Consider the following 23,745-nt stretch of genomic DNA (forward strand, 5'->3'; position numbering starts at 1 on the left):
TGCACCCCCTCATCAACAAGTTGGTTAAGTGAATAATACCCTCACGGGAATATCGATATCTCTCTATGAGCACACTGTCGCGCTGAGCTAAAGGATCCTGTCTGTCCCGCAATATACGCTGGATTCTGAAAACTCTCCTTATCAATCTTGCACCTTCCACAATGGGTGGCTCGCGTATACGGACAGGACATGGCTGCGACAGACTTCCCAAATCCACCTTCGCTTTTATAGCCGTGGTCTCTCATCTTGATTACACGAAGTAATTTACTATTACTACTCTAAAATATGAATTACATCTGAAATAATCAAATACATGAAATAGAATGTTAATAGTACATTTCCCTTTTGTTAGGAAATGACCTGTATGTATCTGTATGGAATCAATGAAAGGATCAAGTGCTGCATTATCTTTAGTTACATTGATAATATTTATTTATGGTGAAACAGTGGTAAAATATCGCTGTTGCTTTCGTATAAATGAAGCGGACATACCTGCGTGGCCGCGATCTAATCCTGTTTACATAAAGTAAACCTGCTCCCGAGCAGGTTTACGCTTACGGATCTGTTGCTATGACAGCAAGTCCCGGATGAGCTTCGGAGAACCGAACGATCCAAGATCACGTGAAATCGTCAACAATCAGATCCAGCTAACTCACTTAGCGAGGTACGAAGAACGGACCCCAGCACTTTGGGTTCTGTGAAGCTGCAGCACACACTCCTCAGCATTTCATAGATTTGCCTATTGAGACAATAGATGAAAGTACCAACGATCATCTCTACAGCAGAGAGACTGAAGGGCACACTGAGCCCCCACAGGGGGCATCTGGAATTGAACCAGAGACCTCTTGATCTACAGTCAAATGCTCTGCCACTGAGCTACACCCCCATGTGGTGGAATTTAGTCATCGGCTGCACAGCATGTGACACAAAATCTGAATGAAAAAACATAAAGTGGCAGAATCAGGTTTTAGGTATCAGCCAGTCAGAACATCTAAAACCTAGATGTTATATATATATATATATATATATATATATATATATATATATATATATATATATATATATATATATATATATATATATATATATAACATCTAGGTTTTAGATGATATATATATATATATATATATATATATATATATATATATATATATATATATATATATATATATATGTGTGTATGTATGTGTATGTATATATATATATATGTGTGTATGTATGTGTATGTATATATATATATATATATATATATATATATATATATATATATATATATATATATATATATATATATATATATATATAAATAACACACACCCAGCACGCCCCTGCGGGCGGTTTATCCTTCAAGCTCGGGTCCTCTACCAGAGGCCTGGGAGCTTGAAGGTCCTGCAGTATCTTAGCTGTTCCTAGGACTGCGCTCTTCTGGACAGAGATCTCCGATGTTATTCCCGGGATCTGCTGGAGCCACTCGCCTAGCTTGGGAGTCACCGCACCTAGTGCTCCGATTACCACGGGGACCACCGTTACCTTCACCCTCCACATCCTCTCGAGCTCTTCTCTGAGCCCTTGGTATTTCTCCAGCTGTAGCATTTGTGTTGTACCTCGTCAATCTCTAGCTGTGAGAGCAGTCCCTTCTTTCGAATGTTGGAACACTGAGCTACTAGTTGTTTCGCCGTCATTGTGGATGTTGGGTATCGAAGAATCCATAGGTCCCTCATCCTATTCATGTAGCCCCTTCCGCCGGGGTTACTTGCGTAGTAGCAAGTAATTTCATTCTTGATTTTTTTTTTTTTGATAGTGATGTGGAAGACCAGAGATGATGTGTGTGTGCGTCCAGAGTCATTAGGGTGCCGACCAGGAAACTCTGTGTCTAAGCTGCCCGGAGGGATGCATCTGGCATTTGACACACTGTGTAAATAAAAGTGCAATATGATTGAGTGCTGTGAGGGTCCATGGTGCGTCACAATCTGAAGCCCGTATTTCTTAATTAAGTTCTTTTCGTATTCTTTTGAAACAACAGGAAAGTGATTTTAAAAGATTCTTTCAGTCACTACCACGAACGCTGCACGCGCTTGCATCATGGTCATGAGACACTCTCGCAAACAAAATCATGGTTTAGTAACACTGTGTGCTTAAAAGTAACAGTAATCTAATTGCTTGTTATGCAATAGTAATCCCTTACTTTAATTGTTACTTGTAAAAATTGATCGCTTTATAGGGATGGGTATTGATAAGATTTTCACGATTCCGATTCCATTTTCGATTCTGTTTAACGATTCGATTCTTTATCGATTCTTTTTAAAAAAGGAGAACACTAAAGTCGATTAGCTTAGAACTTTGTTTTATATCTTCTCTTTGAACAAGATAGAAATTTAGGAGTAACATGGCCTTACAAACCCAACAGTGAGATCTTAATGATCCAGCCTACGGCTCTTCAATGTGGTGTCACAGGGACCCCGGGGAAAAAAATTGTAAATGTAAAATAATAAAATAAATATTCTCCTGTAGCAATAACAAAGTTTAACATAAATTATTCTGTAGCAATTACACAAGAATATCCAGTAATGTCCCTGCCTACAATTAAACACATTCACTTACCGAAAATCATCTGCTGTGGCAAATGGGTGCAAGCCTTTGACCACAAACTGAGTCACTGCTCGGTGACATTCGTCTATCCTGGCTTGAAAGGAGACGCTACCGGTAGACTGCAGCGAGAACTGCCAGCGAGCGCCAGCCAGACTCTGTCTCTCCCATCATGGTCACCTAAACGCACAGTAATGGCAGGTTTTGTAATAAAGCAGATCGCGCTAACATAATATGCACTGTTAGCTGATTATTTACCTGCCGCATTAACGGGAGAGGACGTGCAAACGTTACCGCTGCTGCTGGTTGAGATTCACGAGTCCGGAGCGGAATTAAAAACACGACATTCATTTAAGGTCATCGTGTGTTTTGTGAGCAAATGCTTTTGCATATTCGTAGTGTTTCCTCCCTTAAATGAAATATCTACTTTGCAAGTATTGCAAGTTGCCCTGTTGTCATCCGTTCTTGTAAAGTATGACCAAACTTTCTAGCGTCTGAGCTGCCATGTTTCCTGCCAGGTAAATGACGCTCCGCAACGTGGTGACGTCATTCGGGGCGACTGGAATCGATAAGGGAATCGTTTGCAAAAATGGCAAACAATTCCAAGGAATTGAAACAGTGGGAACCGGTTCTCAACAAGAACCGGTTTTCGATACCCATCCCTATCGCTTTACGCGTTACTGCCCATCAGGCAGGAAAAAGCTTTTATTTGTATAAAAGCTTTCAGTGATCCATGAATGAAACTGTGTCTGAGAATAATTCCGTTTGTTTTATGGATGATTTTAGTTTTAAGTTCACAGACAGTACGAGAGATCAAACCCAGGCAGCTGCAGGTCTCTGCTCACTGCACATGATAACAAGTAATTAAACAGTACATATTACGTATTTATATTCTGCAACGCACACCACCCTCACTCACCTGGAGAAAGGGAATACATATGCAAGGATGCTCTTCATCGACTACAGCTCGGCATTTAACACCATCATCCCCTCAAAACTTGCCACGAAGCTCGTCGACCTTGGGCTGGGAACACCGATCTGCAGATGGATTCTGAACTTCCTCACAAACAGGCCCCAGGTGGTGAGAGTTGGTAAGCACACCTCCTCATCACTCATCCTAAACACAGGTACGCCACAGGGTTGTGTGCTTAGCCCCCTCCTATATTCCCTGCTCACACACGACTGTGTTGCTAAACAAGAGTCCAACATCATCATCAAGTTTGATGATGACACAACCATCATAGGCCTCATCACAGGCAATGATGAGACGCCTATAGAGAGGAGGTGATGGCGCTGTACGAGTGGTGTCTGGAAAATAACCTGACTCTCAACATCAGCAAAACTAGAGAGATGATAGTGGACTACAGGAAACGACCAGTCAGGGAACACCAGCCCACCCACATCAACGGTGTCAAGGTCGAAAGGGTCAGCAGCTTCAAGTTCCTTGGAGTCAACATCACTGAGGACTTCTCCTGGACCCTTCACACAGACACTGCTATCAGGAAAGCTCGCCAGCGGCTTTACTTCCTGAGGAGGTGGAGGAAGTTTGGCATGAACGCCAACATCACCTCAAATTTCTACAGGTGTGCGATCGAGAGCTTGCTGACGAGCTGCATCACAGTTTGGTACGGAAGCTGCTCTGCCAGCAGCCGTAAATCACTACAGAGGGTGGTGAAGGCAGCAGAGCACATCACTGGCACGAGGCTTCCTTAAAGCACACAGCATCATCAAGGACCACAGCCACTGCAACAACTGCCACACAAAAAACAAAACAAACATTTTTTGTACTGTTTAGTCTGTACTGCTGCTCATTCCTGTGCAGTGTCCCATCCCCCCCTTCACATTCCTATTTAAGATTTTCTTTATTTAATCACTAGTGTGTACATATATTTATATATACATATATATATTTAGTCAGTTAACTGAAAATCTCTTTTTCCTTTTACTACATCTTATTAATATTTTGCTCTTTACTATTTTTCTATTTATTTTTTATTTTTTTTTTTCTACTGTACCGTTCTGCTGCTGACTGTCTTCTGCTCGTCAAACACATTTCATTGCGATGTTGACCCTGTGCTAACTTGCATAATGACAAATAAAACCGAAACTGATGTGAGACCTGTGCTCCGCCTCTCGCGCAGCGGGGACAGACTGAAGGGTTTCAGTTGTTTTTACGTTAAATTTCAACTCTGAGCAGAACAAATCATCTGATTAGAAACACGTTTAAAAGTAAAGCATTAAGAAGTTTCTGCATGAAGCGGCTGTGCTGACATCGATGGATCAACGCTGATCCGGTGACTCTAACACGTTAAAAGGATTATTTTGATCGATCCGGATCGATGGGTGAGTATCGGCTGATCACACTGTCAGCTGGTTTTTATCACAGAAACTGAGCAGGACGCAGTTTTCTGATGTTTCTTTTAATAAACTGACAGAAATGTAGAAACTTTCAGTTTTCAGGTAAAATCAGATTAACTCCAGCTGCTGAAGCGGAAACAGACGGAAGTGAACAGACTGACCGCACAAAGCTTTTTATTATCACTGTTTGATTTCAGAGCGATCCCAGTCTGACTCTGATGGTACTCACTTAGATAACGTTAGTGTTTGTTTGTTTGTTTGTTCGTGTTAACCGTCACATTCGTAATCATTGCTCATCCGCCATGTTGGATTTGGGCGGCCTTCAGCAGAGAGCTACACAAGTGTGTTTATGCAGGAAGCTCCATGTTTAACGCTTCACAAGTGCTCGATGTCCTCGTGGATAAAACTACTTCCTTTTGTCCTTGTTCTAATCACTCATTTTATCTTTTTACGTTTTTCTCTGTTGTGGTTGAACTGAAACTGTTTTAAATGTGATGAGATTTGATCTTCTTAATTATCCCGTTTGTTCTTTGAGTTTCAATCTTCATTTATTTATTTATTTATTGTTCTTTCACTGACAGCATTTCTGGGAGTGTTTTTGTTTTAAACCTGGGCAGGTTTGACATTTCCGGGATGTTGTTGCTGATCGTCTCTGATCTGATATCTTTGAGGCTTTTTGTTGCCATGTTTCAATATTCCAGTTCATGTTTTATCATTTTCAATTTTATTTTTATACCATTAAATCACAACAACAGTTAATGTGCTTTATATTGTAAAGTAAAGAGTTTATCATCAGCACTCATCACACTCTTATACTCAACAAAAATATAAACGCAACACCTTTGTTACTGCTCCCATTCACCATGGGATGGACGTAGAGACCTAAAATTCATTCCAGATACACAATATAACCATCCCTCCCAAACAGTGGTCACAAATCAGTCCAAATGTGTGGTAGTGGGCACATCTGCCATATTGAGATAATCCATCCCATCTCACAGGTGTGCCACATCAGGATGCTGATCTGACATCATGAGTAGTGCACAGGTGTACCTCAGACTGCCCACAACAAAAGGCCACCCTGGAATGTGCAGTTTTTTGCACTATTGGGGGTCTGGGGACCCAGAACCGGTCAGTATCTGGTGTGACCACCATTTGCCTCATGCAGTGCAACACATCGTCGCATGGAGTCTATCAGATTGTCAATTGTGGCCTGTGGAATGTTGGTCCACTCCACTTCAATGGCTGTGCGAGGTTGTTGGATATTCGTGGGAACTGGTACACGCTGTCGTATACGCCGGTCAAGCACATCCCGAACATGCTCAATGGGTGACATGTCCGGTGAGTATGCTGGCCATGCAAGAACTGGGACATTCTCAGCTGCCATCTGCCCTGAACAATGTGAACCATGATTCATCCATGAAGCGCACACCTCTCCAACGTGCCAGACGCCATCGAATGTGAGCATTTGCCCACACAAGTCTGTTACGGCGACGAGCTGGAGTCAGGTCAAGACCCCGATGAGGACGACGGGCATGCAGTTGAGCGTCCCTGAGACGGTTTCTGACAGTTTGTGCAGAAATTGTTTGGTTGTGCAAACCAATTGTTCCAGCAGCTGTCTGGGTGGCTGGTCTCAGACGATCTTGGAGGTGAACCTGCTGGATGTGGAGGTCCTGGGCTGGTGTGGTTACACGAGGTCTGCGATTGTGAGGCCGGTTGGATGTGCTGCCATATTCTCTGAAACGCCTGTGGAGACGGCTTATGGTTGAGAAATGAACATTCAATGCACGGGCGACAGATCTGGTTGACATTCCTGCTGTCAGCATGCCAGTTGCACGCTCCCTCATTGCTTGTGGCATCTGTGGCATTTTGCTGTGAGACAAAACTGCACATTCCAGGGTGGCCTTTTGTTGTGGGCAGTCTGAGGTACACCTGTGCACTACTCATGATGTCAGATCAGCATCCTGATGTGGCACACCTGTGAGGCGGGATGGATTATCTCAATATAGCAGATGTGCCCACTACCACACATTTGGACTGATTTGTGACCACTGTTTGGGAGGGATGGTTATATTGTGTATCTGGAATGAATTTTAGGTCTCTACGTCCATCCCATGGGGAATGGGAGCAGTAACAAAGGTGTTGCGTTTATATTTTTGTTCAGTGTATATTATTAGTTACATTTAACAGATCATAAGTTTCAGTGCAACAGACGCTTGGATAAAAACATTCTCTTCCTGTATATTTGCTGCAACATTATATGTTGGAAACTGGTTTTTCCCACTTTCTCCTTCACTGTCAACAAAGAAATTTCATCACTGTGGGAATTTGACACAGTTTAGGTTTTTGTGTAACTGGTTTTTCTTTTATATTCACAGAGGTGCCTCAGCAGCGAACAAGCAGCTATGAGCTTATTCCCCCCAACAGTAAGTTAATCTTGACTCAAATATAAACTGTTTGGCCAAAAAAGTCACACTGTAATATTTCTTTGGACTAACTTTGATATGGTACATATTCATTGTGATATTATTTCTATTTATATAACCTTATGCAGCATCACAGTATTATTTCCATCCAGTTTTTCGTCCAGTTTAATAATAATAATAATAATGTATACTTTATTGATCCCCGTGGGGAAATTACTTTTTTTTCTCTGTATTTGATCCATTCACTCAGTGAAGCAGTGGGCAGCCACTAAGCAGGCACCCAGGAAGCTGTGTGTAGGGACAGTACCTTGCTCAAGGGTGCCTCAGTGGATTCAAACCCCAGCCTTCCGATCATGGGACAACCCCTCTACCTACTGAGCTATCCCTGCCCCAGTTGTGCATCTTGCTGATGGGAAAGTCTAACAGCTATGTCAAATCTACTCCGGCACCTCCCAAAGATTCTCAGTGGAGTTAATGTCTAGACCAGGGGTCTGCAACCTTTTACACCCAAAGAGCCATTTGGAGCAGGTTTCCACGCAAAAGAAAACACTGAGCCGCAAATACTTTTTGACATCTAAAATGAAGATAACACTGTATATATTGTTTTTACCTTTATGCTTTGTGTGAACAACTAAGGTGTGTTGCTTATGAAATCCATGAAGTGCTACAGAGAAAATTACATTTTATTTATTTGATTAACACATTTTGAACTCTTAAAGAAATATAACCAAAGGAAAGCTGAACTAAAATGATCCAGCAAACAAAAACTGCTGTGAGCCACCCTTATATCGCCTTTGTGCTTTTGGAGCCTTGACCTGACTTTTAAAAAATAATTGAAAAAAAAAAGCACTATGCTGCTAAAAAAAATATTTGCAAATTTCTGCCTAAATATGTATTTTACCTGGTTAATGTGTGTGGCGGGGCGTGGTCTGCAGCGCCGCTGCAGCAGAGGCGGACGCACCTCGCCACCTTAACGTCTGCGCTATCTCTGCTGTTGTGTTGGTGTGTGTCGGGCTGTGAGCTGAAAAGCTACAGCCGGCTGTATGCGTCAGCAACCGTGTGTGAAAAGTGGTCAATAAAGAGATGCTGAAAAGCGTGTTCATGCAAACATCGTCGGGTCTGCCGTGATATGTTTACAACGGGACTTCTGCTCCTGAACCTCTGCGCACAGCGTCTGCAAATCGGGGCTGTACGAAGTTACTTTCATCTTTACGCAGGACTGTAAGCTGTCGTCTGTGAGGTGTGAGCGGTGTTTGTTTTAACATAGTTCACAGTGGAGCTGCCGACATAATGTGGATCCGAAGATCCGAAATTGGCCTATCTGGGGTTGAAAGTCTCGATAAATGCTACACCGGCTTCCGCGAGTGTGACGCTTATTTTGAGCATGAAAAAAATAATAAAATATAATTTTATATTTATATTTCAATATCACAATAATCTTCCAATTTAGAACTACAAGTTAAAAAAAGTAACATAAATAAAATGCACTTCAGCTAAATACTTAAAAAAAAACTAATTTATTTTCCCAAACCACACCGAGCCGCACTAAAAGGACCAAAGAGCCGCATGTTGCCGACCCCTGGTCTAGACTCTGGGGCCAATCCATGTGTGAAAATAATGTTTCATGATCCCTGATTTCACAATCTGAGTCAGAAAATATCCACTGATGGAAAAAACTTGACAATCCAGTATATTCAGTCAGCTGTCATCTTTGTTTTGGATGACATAACACGACAGACTCTCAGGCACTGGTTTGGCTTTGAGTGGGCAACCATGTACCAAACGGCTGAGAGCAGCCGGCCTGGGTTCCTCTCAGCCGTTTGGTACATGGGTTAGGGTTAACCCATGTACCACGGGTTCTAGTCCAACCCGTGGCCCTTTGCCGCATGTCTGCCCCTCTGTCTCTGCTTTCCTGTCCTTTCTTCATTGCCAAATAAAGCTGAAAAAGGCTAAAAAAAAATAAAATAAAAATGAAACTATTATTAAAAAAACAACACTACAGAACCTGGACCTGACCAACTGGAGCAACTCCAGGTCACATCCTGATAACTAGACATGATGTATGCATCACTTTTCCAGTGTTTCTGCTCCCAATCAAACTGAAACATTTTCTGCAGATTAATTTCACTGATCAGTGTTTTTCTTAGTTACACAGATGTTTAGTGCCAATTCCACGAGTTTCTTTCTATTGTGTGTTTGAATGTTAACTTTAATTACGGTATAAATTATTTTTTAATTGCCTCAAAGCACTGTTGATTTATATGGGTCTTAATGTTTCCATCTTTTATGTGAAGCACATGGAGTTTGCATGTAATGAATTATACTGTATACACATAGTTGGCATGACATTTTGCAGTGGAACCTGTTGGTTGAATCCAGGTGTGAGCTTGTTGTGGTCGGGCAGTGTCTGTTTCATTTGGAAATGACAAAACTGAAAAATGTTGTTGAACCTAAATTAAATCACATTTTTCATTCAAAACACAAATAATATTGCAGGGTTTCTTTCTCGAACTAGATCAAAACCATTTTTTGGAAATAGCATGATGTATTTGTTGATGAATAACTGTTTTTTAACATTTGCAATTTCCTGCATATTTTATGGGTATTAATGTTTTTCTGGAGAAGATTCCTCAAAATATTTATCATATGTTTCCTCTCTGATGATCAGCAAACATGATTTTAAGACAATAAACATCTTAGAGTGACCCTGGCTCTGTTTTTGTTGACTCCCTGTTGTCGTTGTGTTTTGATGCCAGTGTCTGAGCTGAGGGTTGTCCTGCTGGGGAACAGCTGGTCTCAGAGGAGAGATGTGGGGAACTTCATACTGGGAGGGGCTGTGTTCAGCACTGAGGAACCAGACTGCTGTGTGAGGGTCAGCGGGCGGTGCAGGTGGAAAGAAATCGTTCTGATCAACACTCCAGATCTGCTGCAACCAAACATCTCTGAGGACAAACTGACAGAGTTGATAGAAACCTGTGTGAGGCTCTCTGATCCTGGACCTCACGTGTTCCTGCTGGTTCTACAGCCTGAAGACTTCACTGAGGAGCAAAGACTGAGGCTGCAAACAGTCCTGGAAGACTTTGGTGATCAGTCATTTGAACACTCGCTGGTCCTGATATCAACACCTACAGAGGAACAATTAGCTTCCAGTGAAAGTTATATGGAAGATCCCCCATTAAAGGACATGATGAAAATGTGTAGATTCAGATATGTGAAGCAGAAGAACCTTGAACCTCTGGAACTGTGGACACGTTTAGGTCAGATTGTGAAAGAAAACAATGGAGAACATGTGAGCTGTGATTTATCTGAAACTGGAGCAGATGGTTTTCATCAAACCCTGAAACATCAGCTGTCAGTGCCTGCAAACATGGATCCTGCTCGAGCTGCTGGTGAGTTCAGGAAAACATTTTATTACTTTTAAATGTTTGTTGGGTCTCTCTGTACTCTGAGCTCTTCTGCTGGCAGGAGGACAAAATATAAATAAGTTCAGTAAGTCCCATATTTAAAAACACTATAGAAATAAAAATAAATAAATAAATAACAACTAGGGACACAATGCCATGAAATCAGTACTTTTTAACGTGAAACTTTTAGTCACAGAAATGAAGAAAATGCCTCAACGTTCATGGTGGATTGAGCAAATGTGAGAAATTGTACCACACAGACAAATATCAGCATATTTTCCCATCCAATGGAACAAAATACTGGAGTTTCCAGATATTAGTCTAATAATTCAAACAGATTATGTTGTTTTTCTTGGGGAGGGGCGCTATGGTGGTGGACTGGTGGGCACAGCTGACTGGGTGAGGGACAAACTGAAAACGTCTGTAAACACCTCAGCGAGCTCTGAAGAGCAGACCCTAAAAGCACGGCTAGGGATGTTGTCAGGGCCAGCTGCTCTCGGGGTTAGTCCTCAGAACCTTCCACACCTCAGTTGAAGCCACAGTGAGTGAAGAGCTCCGTGCTGCCTCTGCTGGTAGAATCCCTCTGAGTTGGTTGGTGTTGAGGTGTAGAACTTATTCAGCTCATCTGGTAGCGTGTTGGAGCTGACTGTGACCCTGCTGCTCCTCTGCTGGAAATCAGTAATTTGTTGAAGGCCCTGCCGCATGCGTCGGAAATCTGAGCTGTTGTAGTGTCCTTCCAGCTTCGGTCTGTATTGCCTCTTGGCTTCCCTGATGGATCTACGCAGGTCTTATTTGGCCTTTTTGTCCCCCACAGCGTCACCAGAGGCAAATGCAGTGGAGCGTGCATGTAGCATGGAAGGTACCTCAGAGTTCAACCATGGTTTCTGATTTGGATATGTTTGTAGTGCTTGGTGGGGACAATATTGTCAATGCATGTGCTGATGTAGCTGGTAACCACTGATGCATATTCCTCTAAATCCACAGAACCCTCCTCTCTTACGCCAGCGGTCTTAAACACACCCCAGTTTGTAACATCAAAGCAGTCCTGAAGCACCAAATCAGATCTCTTTGCTCCAAACTTTAGTAATTTTAGCGTGTGAATGTGTGTGTGAATGTGTGTGTGAATGGGTGGATGACTGAATGTAGGGACTAAGTAAAGCACTATACAAATACAGGCCATTTACCATTTTGTTCGGGGCTCGTTTGAGGAGCTGCCTGTATGCTGGACAGAGGAACACAGAAATGTGGTCGGACTGTCCAGAGTGCGGGCGAGGCACTGCCTTGTTTGCGCCCCTTACATTGCTGTAGACGTGATGTTCCCACATATTGATGGAACCTCATGAGCACAGTCCTGAGGTTGCAGTGATTAAAATCCCCGGCAACAACAAACACGGCGTCTGTGTGAGCGCTCTCGTGTTTGCTGATGTGTGTCTGTAACTGTATTGCCTAGTCTAGTGAGCTTCCCGTAGTCCAGGTTTCCGTAAAAATCAGAGCACAGCACTCTCTGATCTCATGTTGAGATGTTATCCTGGTTCTCAGCTCATCCATCTTGTTTTCGAGAGAGCAGACGTTGGCTAACAAAAGGCTAGAGGTGGTCGTGTGGCTCTAGCCTTTAGTCTAGCATGTAGCCCACCTCTCTTGCCACGCCTCCGTCTTGGATGCGCTGGTCGACGGCCACTCTGAGTAGTTGAGAATAATCTTTAAAAGTTGTTGAGATATTCATGTTCAAACACTGCCTCAGATTTCAATGTGCAGGACTAAATCAGACATGAAGGTCAGATTGATAGGCATCTGAAAACTATTTGATATATGAAGCTAAAATTACACATCAATCATTTTCTATCTGCAAACTTTGGATCATAACATTTAAAGCAAACTGGAGATGGTCAAGCAGGATAAATGAAAATTTACTGATTTGAGGAGGAATGATCCTTAACTTCTCTTTGGACTTTGGAATTAACTCAAAAAGTAACACATGGAATGTAGAATAAGGTCGGGTAGGGCATGAAGTCCAGCTCAGCCATGATACCTTCAGATCAGCTCATTTCAATATCAGCCCACGTCATCTGATTTCTCAGCCAATATCTTCAAATATATACAAATAAAACCCTGATTCCAAAATAGTTGGAGCGCTGAGTGCAATGTAAATAAAAACTCAATACAGTGATTTACAGATTTCATAAACACATTTGAGCGCTCAACACAGACAGCATCGTCAGAAGGAAGAGCGGAGTGCAAGCTAGCGAGACAGAAGTTAAGCTCTCCTTGCAACATGGCAAATTGAACCTCCCCCACCCTCATTCAGATCTGGCGTTTGGAATTATTTTGGTCTTCATGTGACGTATGACCCTGAAGGTAAGCGCGTCATGGACTAAAGTAAAACAGTATGTTGGATGTGCCATGCAATGCTCAATTACATGGGTGGGAGCTAGTGTGTTAGCGCAGTTAGCTCGTTAACGTGTTGGCCGTCCAGCCCCATGCACGGGGCGATCCGCGGTAGCTCGTTAACGGAGATTTGCCGCGTTGTGGCGTTAACGTCATTTCAACAAGATTAACGCTGACAGCACTAGTGGGAACACAACAAATATGACTGCACATTTACACCGACATCATCCTAGTGCAAAGACAAGTGGAAGCAGAAAACAACAAGCAGCATGCTACAAACTTTACCCGAGTCATTTAGACAGCCGTTAGCACGTGATTCTCCTTATGCTGCTGAGAATATAGCCCAGAAGAAGCGGATAGTATAGCTTTTATTTTGGAAAGAGACATTTCTCTGTAATAAACTCTCTTTTCCAAAGATGAGTGATTTCTCCATCAGATACAGGGCTCGCAATATCGCTAGCCCTGTTTTGCATTCTTTCAGAAATGTAGCTGGGTAATTATGTCATTGGCATCGGTGAGCCACTGTCAATATGTGACATATTGAAATCGCGTTTGAATTTGCGCTTGTTTTTTTGCTTTCACTTTGCAATCGTGCGAACTGTGTATAGAGAGCGACAGCACTGATCTGTGAGTGATGATAATTTGTGCACCAATTCCTCTGACATCGTCTTATTAATCGTTAGCTTACTATGCAAACATGACAAGTGAAATCTCCCGCAGCTTAAACATGTGAGAGGTTGATCGCGCAGAGAATCGCTGAGCTTATGTGAGTGCGTGTGTAAAAGCATTTCAGTTCTGCTGAGCCAAACAAGACAGGTCAGGGTGAAGAAGTGACAGCCAAAGAAAAGCTTACCACAAAACGGAGAAGTTATGACAAATCAGACTATAAGGCAAAAAGAAAGTGCAGCTTTATGGTTTCATGGACAAAAGAATTTCTGTGGCTGCAATATGACGAGCTAAATAACCAGGGCTGCACATAAGTGGTCCGCAGGTGCGCATTCGCTGTCAAAATAAAAAACACGCACAAGGGTTAGGGTTAAATTTAAAAACTGTACTTTTGAGTTAAAATATATATTTATAATTTTAATAAATGACAAATTAAAAATGCATGAACATTTTTTTGTATCGAAAAAATATCGAACCGTGACACCAAAGTATCGAACCGAACTCGCGGACTGTAACAGTTACTTATTGATCCTAATTATTACATTTTCATACAGTATTGAGAAGCATGTGTTATACAAAAAGTGGTACAATATCTTTCATTAATATATAATGATAGATATATTTGACCTATATGCATCATGTGATTTAAACATGCAGGTTAAATGCTTAACACAGTGACTCCACTATATAAACACTGCACTGTAAGTGTGGACAGTATATATGGATATACAGTCAAGCCCATAATTATTTATACCCCTGGCAAATTTTGACTTAAAGTTAATTTTCTTCAACCAGCAAGTTTTTTTGTTCTGTTTTTTTTGTTTTTGTTTTTTTTTTGACAGGAAATGAAACAAGAGTCTCCCAAAAGATAATATCACACAAACCACTTTGAAACCCACCTCCAGTAAAGTCACATGTGTTGTTATTAATACATCGTCCTTCTGTGCTGGGCTCTTGCTTCTGTGTCCCCCGAGTGTGAAATGATGGGGAGATCTGCAAACAGAAACAGACAGCGAAATTAAAATAAGTTCAGATGGAAAAATCAGTCTTGTGTGTCTTAAAAAGTGTTTTAATTACTGATTATTTATTTGATTATTGATATATTGAGATGTATCATGTTAAGACGCTGATGAGCACATCACTAAACTCTTCTTATTCCTTGTTGTTTGGCAGCTCGTGGACTCAGGATTGTGCTGTTTGGGAAAAACGAGGAAGAAAAGACGACACTTGGAAACTTCATCACAAAGAAAAATTCTTTTCAGTTCAGAAATATTTCTCCAGCTAAACACTGTGAAGATGCTGGTGGAGTGTGGAAAGAAAAACCACTAACAGTGGTGAAAACCCCCGACATGTTCAGTCTGTCTGTGGAGAGACTGAGAGAGGAGATGAAGAGCTGTGTGAGTCTCTGTCCTCCTGGACCAAATGTTCTGCTGCTGTTGGTCAAACCTTCTGATTTCACTGAGGAGAACAGAAAAACTCTGAAGTTCATCCTGAGTTTGTTTGGAGAAGATTCCTTTAAACACTCGATGATCATCAGCACGTACAGACATCAGTGGAAAGAAACAAGCGTCTCTGTGAACAAGCTCCTTCAGGACTGTGATGGAAGACACTACAACATGTTTACCAATGAGCACAACGTGTTAATGGAGAAGATTGAAGACATGCTGCAAGAAAACAAAGAAAGCTTCCTCACTTTTACTGAAGAGACAATAAAACCCAGGTCTGCTCTGAACCTGGTTCTGTGTGGGAGGAGAGGAGCAGGGAAGACGTCAGCAGCCAAGGCCATTTTAGGTCAGACTGAGCTTCATTCAGCCTCCAACTCATCAGAGTGTGTTAAACATCAGGGAGAGGTGTGTGGACGTTGGGTTTCCCTGGTGGAGCTGCCTGCCTTGTATGGAAAACCTCAGGAGGCAGTGATGGAGGAATCACTCAGGTGTATCTCCCTCTGTGATCCTGAGGGTGTCCATGCCTTCATCCTGGTCCTACCTGTGGCTCCCCTCACTGATGAAGACAAGAGAGAGTTAGAGACCATCCAGGATGCATTCAGCTCTCGAGTCAATGACTTCACCATGATTCTGTTCACCGTGGACTCAGATCCTACAGATCCAGCTGTTGGTAACTTTGTAAGCAAAGACCCAAATATCCAGGAGGTCTGTCAACGTTATGGACAAAGGCCTGTTATTGTTAACATCAAGGATAAAGAGCAGATCCACACGTTGTTGGACACTGTGGATCAGATGAGATGTACAAACAAACCATGCTGCTACACAGCTGTAACATTTGCTCGAGCCCAGATTGATCTGATAACTAAAAATATGGTCACTCGTAAGTAATTTAATGTTGTTGTTTTTTTAATCATTAATCATGTTCGACATTATATTCTAACATCTACTTTATAAACTGTTCACATTTAAAGAAAATCATGTGTTTACAGGTGATGAAGAGAAGCAGAACACGGAGCCTCTCAGGATTGTGCTGATAGGAAAGACCGGCAGTGGAAAGAGCTCATCAGGAAACACCATCCTAGGAAGGAGAGAGTTTAAAGCCATGGCAGGGCAAACATCAGTCACCAAATACTGTCAGAAAGCACAGGGTGAGGTGGACGGCCGTCCTGTTGTTGTGGTCGACACTCCTGGTCTGTTTAACACAACTCTGTCACATGAAGAAGTTCAGGAGGAGATGGTGAAATGCATCAGTCTTCTGGCTCCAGGACCACATGTCTTCCTGCTGGTGTTAAGAATTGGTCGTCTCACACCAGAGAAGGAGACATTAAAACTTATAAAAGAAGGTTTTGGGCCGAATTCAGAAAAGTTCACCATCATTCTTTTTACTGAAGGAGATTCACTACAAAGTGAAGACATATCCACTGAAGATTATTTTGAAATGATGGGTGATGATTCGTTTAAGAAGCTGATTGCTGACTGTGGAGGAAGATACCATGTGTTCAATAACTATGATAAACAAAACCGCCAACAAGTCAGTGAGCTGATAACAAAGATTGACACCATGGTGAAGGAAAATGGAGGAAACTGCTTCACCAATGAGATGCTGGAAGAAGCTGAAGCAGCGATAAAGAAGGAAATGAAGAGAATCCTGAAGGAGAAGGAAGAAGAGATGAAGAGAGAGAGAGAGGAGCTAGAAAGAAAACATGAGGAAGAAAAGGAAGCCATCAAAAAAAGAATGGAAGAAGAGAAGAAAATATTACAGCAGGAAAGAGACCAGAAACTCAAGGAGATGGAGGAATATATAAAGAAGGAGCGTGAGGAGAGAAAGAAAGAACAGGAAGTGAGAGAAAAAAGAGAACAGGAAATGGGAAGAGGAGGAAGAAAAACATAGGCAGGAGTTTAAAATGCAGCTTGAAAAATTGGACAAAACAATTCAGTCAGAAAAAGAGGAAAAGAAAAGTGTGGATCAAAAGCTGGAAGAGAGCAGAGACGAGATGAAGAGAAAACAGGAAGCCTGGGAGAAAGAACGAAGAGAAGAACGAGAGAAACAAAGAGAAGAAGATGAACAGAGACGACAGGAAGAGGAAAGACGACTGAAAGAAGAGAAGGAAAAAATACAGCAGGAAATAGAAAAACATGAAAAGAAAAGAAAAGAAGAAGACAAAAAGAGGAGAGAAGAGGAGAAGAAACAACGAAATCAGCTGGAGGAAAACTATAAAATACATGTGGAAAAGCTGAAGAAGATGCATGAAGATGAGGCCAGAAAGAAAGCTGAAGAGTTCAATGATTTCAAAGAGAAACACAACAAAGAGTTTGCAGCTCAGGAGGAGGAGCACGAGAAGAAGATTAAAGACAAAGATGAGAAGTACAACCTGTTAAAGGCTCTGGCTGAGCACACTGAAAAACAAAAGAGAGAAAAACATCTTGGAGACATCAGTGCTGTGGTGAAGTGTCTGTCTAAGGAGAGAGGGAACGTGAAAAAAATCCAAGAGTTGCTGATAAAACATGAGGATCAAATGAAGAATGAAAAAAACCAGGAGGAAAAGGAAAACCTGCAGAAAATCCATGAAACAGAAATAAGTGAACTAATACAAAAACTTCTGGATGAAGCTGAGACAAAATCTCCCTGCAGCATTTCATGAGATTTTTTTTCTACTTTTTGTGACAGAGCTCAGCTGGATAAAATATTTTCTGTACATTAAAAGTTGAGATAAAGAGATATTTTATGGTCAGTTTGTAAACATTTTACAATTACAGATGGAATTCTTGATTTATCTTTTATATTTTCAGGATTGTGTTTCATTTTGTACCTTATATGATGTCAATGATGTCAATGATGCATGCAGGATGAATTGCTGCCATGTAACTTAAGGTTTTAGAAAATATTTGAAACGCTGTTTAATTTTTTGGTATATTTTATTTAGATTATTGCAGGCACCAGCGTATTAAACAATAGAAGAAGCTTACAGGGAGTGCAGAATTATTAGGCAAATGAGTATTTTGTCCACATCATCCTCTTCATGCATGTTGTCTTACTCCAAGCTGTATAGGCTCGAAAGCCTACTACCAATTAAGCATATTAGGTGATGTGCATCTCTGTAATGAGAAGGGGTGTGGTCTAATGACATCAACACCCTATATCAGGTGTGCATAATTATTAGGCAACGTCCTTTCCTTTGGCAAAATGGGTCAAAAGAAGGACTTGACAGGCTCAGAAAAGTCAAAAATAGTGAGATATCTTACAGAGGGATGCAGCAGTCTCAAAATTGCAAAGCTTCTGAAGCGCAAAATAACTGCCCATGAACTGAGAAAAGTCAAGCGTGCAGCTGCCAAGATGCCACTTGCCACCAGTTTGGCCATATTTCAGAGCTGCAACATCACTGGAGTGCCCAAAAGCACAAGGTGTGCAATACTCAGAGACATGGCCAAGGTAAGAAAGGCTGAAAGACGACCACCACTGAACAAGACACACAAGCTGAAACGTCAAGACTGGGCCAAGAAATATCTCAAGACTGGTTTTTCTAAGGTTTTATGGACTGATGAAATGAGAGTGAGTCTTGATGGGCCAGATGGATGGGCCCGTGGCTGGATTGGTAAAGGGCAGAGAGCTCCAGTCCCACTCAGACGCCAGCAAGGTGGAGGTGGAGTACTGGTTTGGGCTGGTATCATCAAAGATGAGCTTGTGGGGCCTTTTCGGGTTGAGGATGGAGTCAAGCTCAACTCCCAGTCCTACTGCCAGTTTCTGGAAGACACCTTCTTCAAGCAGTGGTACAGGAAGAAGTCTGCATCCTTCAAGAAAAACATGATTTCCATGCAGGACAATGCTCCATCACACGCGTCCAAGTACTCCACAGCGTGGCTGGCAAGAAAGGGTATAAAAGAAGAAAAACTAATGACATGGCCTCCTTGTTCACCTGAGCTGAACCCCATTGAGAACCTGTGGTCCATCATCAAATGTGAGATTTACAAGGAGGGAAAACAGTACACCTCTCTGAACAGTGTCTGGGAGGCTGTGGTTGCTGCTGCACGCAATGTTGATGGTGAACAGATCAAAACACTGACAGAATCCATGGATGGCAGGCTTTTGAGTGTCCTTGCAAAGAAAGGTGGCTATATTGGTCGCTGATTTGTTTTTGTTTTGTTTTTGAATGTCAGAAATGTATATTTGTGAATGTGGAGATGTTATATTGGTTTCACTGGTAAAAATAAATCATTGAAATGGGTATATATTTGTTTTTTGTTAAGTTGCCTAATAATTCTGCACAGTAATAGTCACCTGCACACACAGATATCCCCCTAAAATAGCTACAACTAAAAACAAACTAAAAACTACTTCCACAAACATTCAGCTTTGATATTAATGAGTTTTTTGGGTTCATTGAGAACATGGTTGTTGTTCAATAATAAAATTATTCCTCAAAAATACAACTTGCCTAATAATTCTGCACTCCCTGTATTATATATATTATTATATATATATTTGCATGCTTGCTGTAATTAGAAATATTTAGTATTAAATAAGTATGTCTGTCTAAGAAGAGAGGAAATCTGACAAAAATCAGAGATTTGCTGACAAAACACAACGACCAAATGAAGATTGCAAACATCGAGGATAAAAAATAAAACCTGCAGAAAATTCATGAAGAGGAGATCACAGAGTTCATAGAAAAACTTCTGAATGACTCGTCCTGCAGCATTTCATGAGCTGATTAAAATTATTGTCAGATTTCAGCTACATGGACAAATGATTTTCGGTGCATTTAATACAATTTGTAATATTTCAGCACAAAATACTACGTTTGGAGTACGAGAATGCAGATGTAGCTGCTGGTGAATTAAAGGAGAGTCTGTACTACATTATTTTTACATACGAGCACAACAGACTCTTTGGTTCGTCTGACTGATCTTAAGGTTGATTCATAAACAATTTACAATCAGCAGATATTTGATTTAAATTTAAATTCTTATTTTCAGGATCATGTTTAACCTTGTATTTTTATTTTCTAAAGGAAACATTTTTGTGGGTTTTTTTCTTTAATGTTCACTTTTATCAGTTGTTATAAAATCCTCCAAATGATGTTTTTACCCTGTCATTTTTTTAAAGTAATTCTTACAGGTGGCATCTTATTAAAAACTTTTTTTTAATTCCATGGTTAATATGGAGGATTTTTAGTAAACATGGAAGAATGCAGTTTCTAAGTAAGAAAATCACAGAAAATGTAAAAATGACTCAATGAATTAATTCATCACATGGAGAATAAGAATTGTTCATCAAGAAAACTGATTTTAAGACACTGTTCTTTGGTTTATTCAGAGTTATACTAAAGAAAATTAAGCAAAACAGAAATATCCTAAATACAAAAATACAGACATATACACACACAAACCCCCCAAAAACAAAAACAAACAAAAAAAAACACACTTCACACTAACATGAAAACAAAAGCAGGGAATAGATGAGACAGGAGTGTTCATCTCTCCATCTCTGAGACCAAGCAGCTTTCCAGCATCCTGTGGTTCCTACTAGTGATGCGCGAATCATGAACGAATCGTTCAATACTCGAGAATCACTTTACTGACTCATGAATCATGATTCACAAGCTCAACTGACTCACTGACTCATCCCTGTTGCTGTTAGCAGCAATGTATCTAGCTTATAATTAAAATTGTGGAGAAAAACAACATCCAGTATCTTAACAAAAAAATTTCTGCTCTGAACTGGAAGAAAAAACCCTGAGTAGAAGCTCACATCAAGACAATAGCTCCTCGGTTCACAGTAGCATCGCTCTGCTAACATGCTAACAGCACATTTGAGCTACTCACCCCCTCCCTTTCCGTGCTGAATCGTAGGGTAAGCAAATCACTCAGGACTCACTAACCCCCTCCCTTATGGAAGAAATATAGTATCATCAGAATTTAACTATTTTTAGACATTGAATTTATAACACTGAATTTTTATCCTCCAAAATTCACCTGCAAAAATTCACCTGCAAAATTTCAACTGCAAAAGTGATGAACTTGAATGACCCAAGCCAGGGCAATCAGCACTAGATCGAGTCGAGCGGCTCTCAGCCAATTAAATTACGCTGTTTGATCACATGACACCGTTAGCCAGCAGTGTGTCTCCTAAAAGAGAGCTGTTTAAAGGTGAGTGATTAAGCTTTTCTCCTAGAGATCCACTGGCGTGCACAGATAGAGACGAGGTGGTGCTGAAGCACTTGCCCTTTTGCCCAAAAAAGTGCCCTTTTGAAAGACGTGATTTTTTTTTTTTTAAAGCTGCGCGATTTAAAAAGGTGTGAAAATAATGGCTTGATTTGTGCCCCTTCTTCAAAGACACCCGAACCCTGTCACTTTTTCACTGTCACCGTGTCACGTGAACACGCTTGCAGTTCATTTGTTGTGAGGCGTGTAGCAGCGGCATGACACAGGACTACTTGGAGTAGGCATAGTAGGCTAACTATAGCGACTGGGAGCCACGGCGGACAACACGGCAGCTCTTTCCCTTCCCAACCAGTCAGGTAACCCATGAATCGAGTGAAATTATTCTGTTTGCCCTCTAAGACCAACCTGCAATTGTTTTGTTGTGAAGTAGCCTGTCAGAAACTGCACATGACAAACTTTGCCAGCTTGCCCCCTCCATCCATCCATATGGATAAACAAAAAAACGACACATTTAAAATGTAACCTAAACCATTTAGGCAACCCCACTCTCCATCAATTCCGACCTTTTTGCATACACTATTGAAAATATCACGTTATGCTATAGGCTACATGCCGTTAGGCAGAGGGCTCTTTTGAGCCCATTTTTCGTTACAAATTTTAGGATGATCTCACGGAAATCTGTGAATAAATACAAAGTTTCCAAACTGAAGTCAGAAAATCAAAATACTGCAACAAATGGCATGAATTATAAAACTTTTTTGAAAGAACCATAAGGAAATATGATAAAATAAACATTGGAATCTTATAACCTAAGAATATTCAGTTAACGTAACTAACATTGTGTTTTTAACTCACTGTTTGTTGGTGGTTTAAAAATTACAAAAATAATTCTACTTTTTCCTCTCTGTTAGGATCTTCTCCTACATCATATTCTTCGGAGACTGCGTTCACGTTTAGAACATTGTCTTGAACACCTTCCCCTGGATCTGGACTTTTTAGATTTCATTTGCACCCAGGAACTAGTTTTTCTACAAGCTTTGTCCGGTCAAGTTGAGGTTTGCCCTGTCCTCTTAGATGCATTATGTAGTTTACATACTCTGATAAACAGAAAAAAGGATAAAATGAATCTACATAGTGCTGTCATTCAGTTTGAGTGGGGACCTACTGGGCGACTAAGAATGGCTCTTTCCCCCCATCATCTTAACAGCCTTCTGGAACTGAACTTGTCCATCCCAGCCATTGCTAAAATTTTGGGAATGTCCAGAAACACAGTATTCCGACACATGAATGAGTTCAATCTTTCAGTCAAAGCACTCTATAGCAGCCTGTCAGATGAAGAGTTGGACCAATGCATTACAGACATAAAATCCAGGCATCCTCACGCTGGATATCGGATGGTGAAAGCACTTCTTCAGGCCAGAGGACACAGAGTCCAGTACCAAAGGGTTCGAAGTTCTATGCACCGTGTTGACACAGCTGGTGTTGTGTCAAGGATGTTTTCCTTGGGATGCATTGCTCGACATGCTTATTCCGTCCCAGGACCACAGTCTCTAATGCATATTGACACAAAGCATAAACTGATACGGTAAATTATTTGATCTTTTGAAGTGAAAGATATTCCTGAGAATTTTTTCAGCTGCAAATGTTCAGAACTGTATTTTGTTATCTTACTCGTTACTATATTTGCATCTGGACAGACATAAATTACATCTTGCATTGCTTACATTTAAACACTTCAAAGTGATAATTCAAAAATAGATAAAAGATATTTTATAAAAGGTGAATCAAATAGACCATTATGGCAAGGCTGGGATGGTCTATTTGGTAAAGTAAATCTGTTGGGCATCTTTCTTCTTTTTTAGACAATAATTCTGATGGCAAAAAGAAGCAAACGGGACAGGCAAAAAAACAAAAAAACAAAACCAAACCTTTTCATTAAGCTACCAAGCGCAACACGGAGGTTGCTGTAGGCTGCTCTTGCTCTGACAAAACGACTGCATGTTGTGTGTATTTGCGTGTCTTCTTCATCATCATCATCATCACCTTTATTTATAAAGCACTTTAAAACAACCACAGCTGACACAAAGTGCTGTACATTGGAACTGTAAAATAAAATTACATGAGATAAATAAAAACCAAATAAAAGAGTGAAATCATTAATTAAGCAACTACTTCAATTAAAAGAGAAACCAAGTCTCACTGAGGTTAAAAGCCAAGGAATAAAAGTGGGTTTTAAGACGTGATTTAAAAGTGGACAGTGAAGGCGCCTCTCTAACGTGCATGGGCAAATTATTCCATAATTTAGGAGCCACG

At 41.0% G+C, this 23,745-nt stretch overlaps 1 protein-coding gene, 1 non-coding gene and 1 pseudogene across 3 annotated transcripts; 2 read left to right on the forward strand and 1 right to left on the reverse strand.

Moving 5' to 3' along the window:
- Positions 1 to 814: 814 nt before the first annotated feature.
- On the reverse strand, positions 815 to 886 carry trnay-gua (transfer RNA tyrosine (anticodon GUA)). The gene has a single exon. It is a non-coding gene; the product is annotated as a tRNA-Tyr (tRNA).
- A 3,696-nt stretch (positions 887 to 4,582) lies between these two features.
- LOC146563182 (uncharacterized) lies at positions 4,583 to 17,989 on the forward strand (annotated as a pseudogene). The gene is made up of 5 exons (XR_014894725.1): positions 4,583 to 4,929; positions 7,323 to 7,370; positions 10,127 to 10,759; positions 14,999 to 16,150; positions 16,260 to 17,989. The product of XR_014894725.1 is annotated as an uncharacterized LOC146563182 (transcript).
- Positions 17,990 to 21,368: 3,379 nt separating this feature from the next.
- On the forward strand, positions 21,369 to 23,498 carry LOC146563183 (uncharacterized). Its single transcript, XM_085295825.1, has 4 exons — positions 21,369 to 21,417; positions 21,547 to 21,563; positions 21,765 to 21,788; positions 22,344 to 23,498. The coding sequence occupies exons 1-4, from the start codon at positions 21,369 to 21,371 to the stop codon at positions 23,019 to 23,021; spliced, it is 768 nt and encodes a 255-aa protein (XP_085151951.1). The 3' UTR covers positions 23,022 to 23,498.
- The last annotated feature ends 247 nt before the right edge of the window (positions 23,499 to 23,745 follow it).

The sequence above is a fragment of the Mchenga conophoros genome, linkage group LG12, assembly GCF_057382185.1.
Source record: "Mchenga conophoros isolate Kocher_MC1m ecotype Shallow Benthic linkage group LG12, M_conophoros_male_GT1.1, whole genome shotgun sequence".
NCBI classification, from domain to species: domain Eukaryota; kingdom Metazoa; phylum Chordata; class Actinopteri; order Cichliformes; family Cichlidae; genus Mchenga; species Mchenga conophoros.

Excerpts from the sequence above, each read along its gene's own strand:
- LOC146563183 (XM_085295825.1), top strand. The coding sequence starts at position 21,369 with ATGACACCGTTAGCCAGCAGTGTGTCTCCTAAAAGAGAGCTGTTTAAA. Across the intron at positions 21,789-22,343 it reads TTCCCTTCCCAACCAGTCAG|GATCTTCTCCTACATCATAT; the intron begins GTAACCCATGAA and ends CCTCTCTGTTAG.